This window comes from Podarcis pityusensis, assembly GCF_964106645.2.
Source record: "Podarcis pityusensis genome assembly, chromosome: 7".
Taxonomy (NCBI): Eukaryota; Metazoa; Chordata; class Lepidosauria; order Squamata; family Lacertidae; genus Podarcis; species Podarcis pityusensis.
Genome location: NC_138031.1, coordinates 77,485,193 through 77,494,211, shown reverse-complemented (window position 1 = coordinate 77,494,211; position 9,019 = coordinate 77,485,193). Strand labels below are relative to the sequence as shown.

The 9,019-nt window shown below is 39.5% G+C and overlaps 1 protein-coding gene across 2 annotated transcripts in view; it reads right to left on the bottom strand.

The window, feature by feature from the left end:
- Positions 1–4,331: 4,331 nt before the first annotated feature.
- The window catches only part of RETREG1 (reticulophagy regulator 1), a 46,701-nt gene continuing 42,013 nt past the window's right edge, over positions 4,332–9,019 (bottom strand). For both annotated transcript variants that reach the window (XM_081014900.1, XM_081014899.1), the window contains exons 8-9: positions 8,403–8,529; positions 4,332–7,428 (exon numbers count right to left, since the gene is read on the bottom strand). In XM_081014900.1, coding sequence (XP_080871026.1) covers positions 6,944–7,428; positions 8,403–8,529 — 612 coding nt within the window. In that variant the 3' untranslated portion in view covers positions 4,332–6,943. The remainder of the gene's footprint in view (positions 7,429–8,402; positions 8,530–9,019) is intronic.

Genomic DNA, 9,019 nt, shown 5'->3' with positions numbered 1-9,019 from the left:
CTCAAATCAGTTCAATTATAACTTCAGAGGATATTTGGCCAGGTATTATTAGATGTTGTACACCCCCTTCCCTTTTTACTGAAGGAGAAGTGCAAAAAGCTTTGTGCAGGAGGCATAAAAATAGGTTAAAAAGTTACAAGGAGGCATCCAACCACCATCTTTAGCCTTTTCACTTGTGGGAAACCAATCCCAATCCGTGCTTTTATCTTAATGCAGACCCTACAAAGCTAAAGAATTTAAGCCCATTTCAAAGCAACTCCCACTGATTTCAATGGAATTAACTTTCAAGTATGCATCTTCAAAAGGCAGTTTCACAACATCCAAAGTATTTTTAGTAGTTCAGTGTTTTATCCATTCTGCTTTGAGGGTCTAAGGGGTAGTTCTCACGGGGACTTCCGGGTTGGCGCCATCGCCGAATGGCGGACTCCCTCCGAGCTCCGGAGGGAGCCTGCTCGGCAGGGGCTGGGTCCTACCGCACCGGCGATGCGGGGACCCTTAAAAACCACGGCCACGGAGGCCGTGGACATGGAGACTCGGCTGGCACCGCTAGCGCCCTCCCGACTCGTGAAGGAGCCTTTTTAAAGGCTACGGATCGGGTGCCGGGGAGAAGCGTGGTGCTTTGAGTCCTCTGCTATCCCTGCCGAGCGCAGCCGCATGCCATCCGGCGGAGAGCGCTGACTTCTTCCATTGAAAATTCGGACTTCTTAACAACAACCCGTGAGTAATTTGGAAACCGGGTTCAAAAGGAGAAAAAAAAGAATTTTTTTTCGGATTGGACACGAGCGGGGGGGGATCCAAAAAGGAAGTCAGTCCCCCCCCCCCTACTGTAAACCTTCCAAAACAAGGACGGGGAAACCAAGGTCCAAAAAGATTTGTATTGCTGATAAAAACTAAGAATTCCACGATGGGGAACTATAAGAACTGTGCTGGAGGAAGAATTGAGGGAGAAGAAACGTAACCCCCCCCCCTGGGAACCGGGGTGATTGAAGAGAGAGCCTGGTGAAAAGAGTCGGAGATTTTGACAGCTGTCAAAGTAGCTGTCAAAGTCGGAAAGCAGAGAGGATTTTATTATGAGAACTTTGCTGGTTAAATTTGTTACAATTTGCTATAACTCGTTAAAACTTGGATACAAAATGGCGAAAACATGGATAACAATCGGACTTTTGGACTAGAGAAAACAAAGTTACAACAATCCCCCTAGAGGAGTTTCGGGACATTACAAAGATGGTCGTAAGTGGAAAAATACCATTGGAATTTTACAGGACTGGTTATCTTCTGGGAAAGCTGCAAAACGGAAATAATATTTTGTCTACAGGGTGTTCAACTAAAGGAGACAATAGAATTTTCTATTGAAGAAAGGAAGGGACTGAACGCAAGTTTTTGTTCCTGAATAACAATAATCCCTGCAGAGTTACTAAGCTTCTGAATTAGAACGTTTCAGCAGCGGAACAAGAGGAAACTGGACTACAATTTGGAAAGAACAATGGGGGGAGTTTTATTAAAGACTGAAGTTAAGTGTTTTAAAAAATAACTATAAAAAGAAAAAGCCAGCAAGGAGTTGGGGGAAATAGGTGATTTATGGACTTTAAGAATCCCAGGCGGATAACATGGTTTGGTGGTCAGGGGGAAATTAAACCGGGGACAGGGGGGGGAGAACTAAAATCCAAAGGCTTGTTAACTTCTTTTTTTTTTGAACTGGCTCTTTTTCATCTATTATACTTTTTATTTCTTATTTCTGATATTTCTATTGTGTGGGGTGTCCTTATCATTAAAAAAAGGGAAATTGTGGAATGAAAATGGGGTGGGCTCTGGGAGAGAACTTCTGTCTTTTATTAAGGGTATTGATGAGGAGTGTATAAATTTTAAATTCGAATAATGGTTTAAACAAATTAAGTTTCAATTAGAACTGAGAGCTTGTGGAGCCAACAATATGAAAGAGGAATATGGTAGGGGTGGGGGAAGGGGGGAGTCCCGGAAAGTGGATGTATGAAAATAAGGCTTTGAATGTATTTTAATTTTTACTTTCTGTATTTTTGAAAATCTTAATAAATATCATTTAAAAAAAAAAAATAAGGGGTAGTTCTCACATTGAAATTTTAAATACTGAAAACACCCCTGGGTCTGAACCAGAAATTGTAATATAATATCAGTTTGCAAGAGAGAAGTTACCGTAGTGAAGATCATACAAAGGTCCTCATAATTATGTGCTTACCAGGAGCAGACAAATGGGAAAATAATTTCTTCTCTCTCAAGGGTAACAGGAAATGAGGCCTGATGATGTACCAGTGTAAGTGGTAGCTTTTTGTTCATTGCTAAATGCAGAACAGAACAAAAAGTGTAAGGGAAATCCTTGCGGGCCAGAGGTACCAACAATTCATTGTTCAGTGGTACCTCGGGTTACAAACACTTCGGATTAAAGACTCCAATAACCCAGAAGTAGTACCTCGGGTTAAGAACTTTACTTCAGGATGAGGACAGAAATTGCATGGTGGCAGCAGGAGGCCCCATTGGCTAAAGTGGTACTTCAGGTTAAGAACAGTTTCAGGTTAAGAACAGACCTCCGGAACGAATTAAGTCCATAACCAGAGGTACGACTGTATTAGATCCAACTTCCCTTCTTTAAACAAAAGGAACCACGAACAATTTCTTATATGGTAATACAGTTGTGTCTGCATTTGTAAATAACTAGGACGTTTGTGGAACACGTCAGATTTTTTAAAAAATGTTTTTCCGCAGGTTAAGTAGTCGAGGGCTGATTTCTTGGCCTATGATAAAAAGTCTTCTGTTTCCACTGCCAAACCTTTCAGGGGGGAATTTGCAACAGTTAGGCACCATTTTTGAGTGAATTGGATAACGTCAGATTTTTGCTGAAATTAGGGATTTTTTCAGAAAAATGTTTTTCCTCTGGTTAAGTAGTCGAGGGCCGATTTCTTGGCCTATGATAAAAACTTTTCTGTTTCCACCGCCAAACCTGTCAGGGGAGAATTTGCAACCATTTGGCACCATTTTTGAGTGAATTGGATAACGTCAGATTTTTGCTGAAATTCTGACCCTGCAAGGTTAGGGATTTTTTCAGAAAAATGTTTTCCGCAGGTTAAGTAGTTGAGGACTGACTTCTTGGCCTATGATAAAAGCTCTTCTGTTTCCACTGCCAAACCTTTCAGGGGAGAATTTGCAACCGTTTATAACCATTTTTGAGTGAATTGGATAATATAAGATTTTTGGTAAAATTCTGACCTTGTGGGTTAGGGATTTTCTTGCAAAAAATGTGGGTTAAGAAACTGAGGGATGATTTTTTTTGTCTATGATAAAATATTCTGTTTGTCCTGCCAAACCTTGCAGGGGAGAATTTGCTACAGTTTGGCACAATTTTTTAATGAATTGGACAACATAAGATTTTTGGTTAAATTGTGACCTCAACGGGTTTGGGATTTTTTTGAAAAAATATTTTTTCGCATTTTAAGTCCCTGAGGGCTGATTTTTTTGGTACACGGTAAAATATTCTGTTTGCACCGCCGAGCCTTGCAAGGGAGAATTTGCTAGAGTTTGGCACCATTTTTGAATGAATTGGATAACGTCAGATTTTTCATGAAATTGTGACCCCGTGAGTTAGGGATCCCATCAGTGTTTTATGGATCATTCTGCAATTTGTAAAGCATAGTGATGGTTTTTACTTAGAATGTCCTGGAGCACATTTAAGGAAATGTAAGGCTTCTTCTGATACCATTTGTATTGTTTTGGAGTACAGAAAGCTAAGATGAGGACTACACTAGCAGGATTGGAAATCTATGTTAGCCCATATCCATGATAGACCTCTAGAAATCAAATGTTTACTCATGCCTTTGATGAACTGATACTTAAAAGTTGGGTGCTGGCTCCTAAGAATTCGAAATATTTTTTCTCACCATCAAGGATGAGCTTAGAGAAGCTATTACATTACTAAGTGGGAATCAATTCCTATGTCAACAAAGGCAGCCAAAATCCAAGGAGCAGCGTACAAGTCATTTCCCATGCTGCAGGGGGCATTAGACTCATTGCTCAAACTGCAGCTTGTGCTACATTGTAAACTTGTTTTTGAAATGTGTGTTTGTAATGTAGTTTGGGCTTTGTTAAACAAGAGTCTGCAGTTCAAAGGCGGCAGGGGAGAACAAATCCTATTGGCCATACCCACTCAAAGCCCTTTGGTGTACCATAAATAGATCTTCCAGCCTCTGTTCAGAATTTTCAAAAGAGAATGCAAAGACCCCTAGGTAGTTAATCACAACATCTCTTTTCTGTGTAAGATGCTGAAGGTGGAAGAAGTAAGAAATCAGTGCAGCTACACAAACAAATGTTTTCAGGACTGGGGCTTTATTTATGATCGTACTTTTTTGTCTCGACACCAGAAAAACTGGTTTACAGGAAGTCTCAAGCAGGTCCACCAGCTGCTTTTAATGATGAACGTTGGAACTTCAGTCCTTTTAAGAGTACCACCACAGTATTGGATATTTGGAAATCCCTGAAACATTTCTTCTAAAAACAACAATAAAGTGCACACAGTTACATTTTACAACACGGCTGGTATGAGCTAGGAAGATGCTCTGCCAGTCTTCTTACAAGTCTTCTTCAAACCCCTCCCTGCTCTCTCCCCCTAAGCAGCCTCAACTATTTAACTGCGCAATCTGGTGCATGCTTACTCAGAAGTAAATCTCACTGAATTCAGTAGGGCTTTTCCCCAAGTAAATGTGTTTAGGATTGAAGGGGCGTATCTATAGAATGGATAAAGTTTGATTAACTGCACTTCCACCATGAAAAAGGAACCCAAGGGGAAGAGGTCACTGTGAGCTTCTGCTGAGCATATCTCTATTTATGGGTACAGCATCCTCTTGGATGGAAGTGCTTTCCTCTATTCCTTTATTTGTTCATAGACAACTTCTTAATAAAATAAAATAAAATAAAATAAAATAAAATAAAATAAGAGCACTGCCCAATGGTATCAAAGCCAGAGCTACATAAAAACCTGAGATAGTGAGTACACTATTTGTGGGGCATCTTTGATAGGAAACAACTGTCAGAATCTTGCATTAGGCAATTGCTTTGTTGCAATCCTAAACCCACTAAGGAGCAAACCTGCTTGAAAGTCAGTGGGACTTGGGAGTAAATATTATTAATGTTTATGTCTCCCATCTTTTGCATGACCTAAATTCACTTTCATCCATGTGACTCTAGGCTGAAGAATGAAGGCACCCACTTAACCAACAGAAAACCTGGCAGACATGCACACACGATTCTGCTTGTGTCTGTGATATATAAAACCACAAGCATTAGCAGAATCAATACTAAGCAAGTATCCATTTGAGTCTGTAGTACCTTCCAAATCCCTGCATTTTGCATAACCATTTCACCATGCCCCCATCTGATGGGAGGTGAAATCATTATCAAGCCAGGTATGGAGATAGTTGACCAAGCTGCTTTGGAATGAGAGCTGACATTAGGGTAGTTTGGTCTTGTCTGTCTGGGGTCTCCTTAAACACCTTGCGTAGGGCAGGAGGGAAGAGAAGGAAACTGAGCTCCTAACATATCCTTCCCAAGTTAACATTTTGGGCAGTGATACTACGCACATTGCCTATTGAAAATGGAAGCTATGGGGGGAAAAGAGCACCACCCTATAAACTGGGGCTGCACTTTTTAGAGGCTCACAACATAACCATGTCTGTCTGTTAGAATGCCAGTAAAAATCTGTAACAGTTTGAGATTAATCAAAACAGCCGATATGGTCCCTCAATCTGCTGGCTTTTTATAACATACTATTAGAACTAGCAGTATTTCTTTTTTTAAAACTTTGGTTTACCTTGATAAGGCACTGCCTGCTACTGTCAACTTTAAAGGTAAACCACAAAGCTGAGAAGACAAGTTACATTTTAAGATGATCCAGAGTCAGCCACACAATATGCAAGTTGTTAAAATTAGGAGTGTTTCATGGCAACAGCCTCTACTTATATGCTAGGAATAGAATAGTCTACATTTCTTTTGCAAGCAGTAGTTCTTGAGGAACTGAATATAGCAGTCAATTTCTTTCATTTTAGATGCAATGTAATACTTAGGTCCTAAGAGCATAGAATTGATGAACTGGAGACTGTCTATTCAGTTTTTGAATATCTCCCTGGTTTCCTTTCCCCAAACCCAAATTCAACCCCACACAGCATATACATATACTACACGTAGATGGCTTATATACTGCCTCAAATGTATTGTTCTTTCCTTTTGCTATGAAGCTAGTAAAAGAGTACACGAAGCATGAAATTATGCCATTCTGATAGGCTAATGGCCTACAAGAATGGAAGTAAATTTTAAATGCATCACACTGTCCTGTGTGAAAAGAATCTCCAGGAATTCATATAGGTAACACAAATGATGGCAATCAGTTACAATGATGATGTCTGGAGTCATAAATCAGAGATATTTGCAAAAGGGTTCAGAGTCTCTGAGCCTATCAGACATTTGTTTACTCTTGGAGGTTTAGATATTCTGCTACATAGGAGGTAACTAGGACATGATGGCTTCTTGATTCCTGTTGATATCTTCTCTCCCTGAAGCATTGCTCCTAAACGCTTGAAAAGTAAGAGTAAACAGGCTGGAGGTGAAAAGGATTTGGTTACAGCCATGAGGGAGCTACATTTGGCAATTTATATATATATCTATATCTATTTCTTTAAAACCTTGCCTCTTAAATTCATTTGATACAAAATAATGAGATACGTTTTTCATTTCTATGGGATCACTATCAGAAACAAAACTACCAGCATCAACTGATCTGCAACAAGTTAGTACACTTTGCATGGAGGACATAACAGCACATCTAAAATAATAGATAAAGCTTACAGCTCATCATTTTCCTTTTTTTTCTCTTTTGCATTTCACATGGTCTATATTTTATTTTCTCTATACTATTAAGCAGCTCCAGTTAATGGCCCCCAAGCAGGTTTGAGAGGAAGCCTAAAGACTTCTTTTCTTGTGGTTCTGCCTCTTGGCCTTTGGTAAGCCCCAGTTCGCTTTCTATCTGCTCAAGCTCTGACTGGTCAAGCAGTTCAAAATCATCGCCTTCCTCTGTGTCTGTCTCTTCGCTTAAGTTTGGGTCGCCTTGCACAGACTGCAACTGGTCTCTGACAGCTGCGGACACCACCGACATAACAACATCTCCGGCAACTGCTCTTACTAAGCTGAAAGCCGGGTCGCTGATCAATGGCAAGGAAAGGCCTGCTGCAGAGTGCCCCTCCTTCTCCTGCCTGGTACGGCAAGCTGATGTGGCAGAGAGATGGTCCTTTTTCCTCTCTTGACGGACAGGGATGCCAATGCTTGAATCGTCGTCATCATTTGTTCCTGCACCGTTTTCCACGGATGGAAATTCTGCGAGATCTTTTGCGAAAGCTTCCTCGTGGCGATCCAAATCTATTGAACAATCGACAGGAGAAGCCATTATCAACAGCTTGTTTCTGTGATATGATACAACACAAATTTCTATTGAATAAATAAATGTCATGCCCACTTCCAGGAATACTCAAAAACAAAAACAAACGTCGGCATGTAAATCAACTTGGAAGGACTCCATAAAAGGCCAAAATGATTAAAGGTGTAAGACATGATGCCTACTGGGTACATCAACAGTTCCTCCCCAAAACAGACAAAAAGAAAAGGAAGAAAGAAGACCGAGAGAACAAATCTAGAGAGGTAAATATTAAAGTTATAGATAAAGGGTAAATTTTAAGAATGGTAATCAACTAAATTTTACTCAGAGCAAATGTATTTAATGAACAGGACTAAGTTAGGGCCACTAGGTTTACTCTGAGTAAAATTTGTTGAATGTTACCCAAGATTTGGAAAGGCTGAAGGTCACTGGTTTAATAAAGCATGCAGCTGATCTGTTATAATTTCATTTGATTGCATTCAGTTTCTTTTTATCATAATCATAAACATAATAATTTTTTTATTTATACTCTACCTATCTGATTGGTTTGCACCATCTAGGTTACTAACCAGGTCTGCCCTTCGCTTCTTCAGTGACTCGCATCATCTGATACCCTCAGACCATTTACATTCATGTGCATGCCTTATTCATTCATACAACACACTGAGAAGTGATCACTGATGATACAGTTACCAACATTTGCAAAGCAAATGTTAGTGAACAAATATTTTAGTTAGAATAGGAAAATGTCATCTGTGAGTTGGGGATGGTGGTGTCTAGTTTTCTACCATTATAGTTTTAACACAAAAGTATCTACTTAAGATACCTTTTTGTGCATAAATCATTAAATGTAGATTACCAGGTAAACTAAAAATAGACTTGAGAGGGACAGAATTAAATAAAAGTGCTTTCATATGCAAAAAAAACCCCTACAAATTTGGAAGCAAGATGCACGTACCATCAGATGTGTCTGTTTGTGGAGTGTTGCCCTCAGAAAGATTGAAAGTCCCATTGTCAGTCCAAGATACTTCCGATATATCAGTATCTGATACAGACATCTCTCTGGCCACGACTGTAGGGCTAACCTGTATTTTGAAAAAAAGAAAACTGTCAAGCATGGCACTCTTAAATTCTAGGCTAAACTGAATACCTACACATTTAAAACTTACACCATGTGAATTCAATCAAGTTAACTCACTTGACTCCATTGATTTAATTGAAATAGCTGGATTCAAGTTAGTTATGTCCACTGATTTCTATGAGTCTACTCTAGGTATAACTTAGATAGCATCTCAAGAAACTCTTGCTTTGTATACTTGTGGAATGTAAAGTTCTAACTACAAGATACAAGGAGAAAAAAACTGCAATAATGCAGCAACAATATTTCATTGTTGCTTCATTGTATAGTAATGTATTTTAACAATACACTGTTAAATGCACAATACAAGGGATTGTGAGATGCTCCATAAGGCTGTCTCCATACTGATTGAATGGACACAGAAATGGCAATACTGTTCAATGCAAGTGTAAAGTAATGCACACTGCGGCAAACTTTCCTCCCCTATCTTTATATAT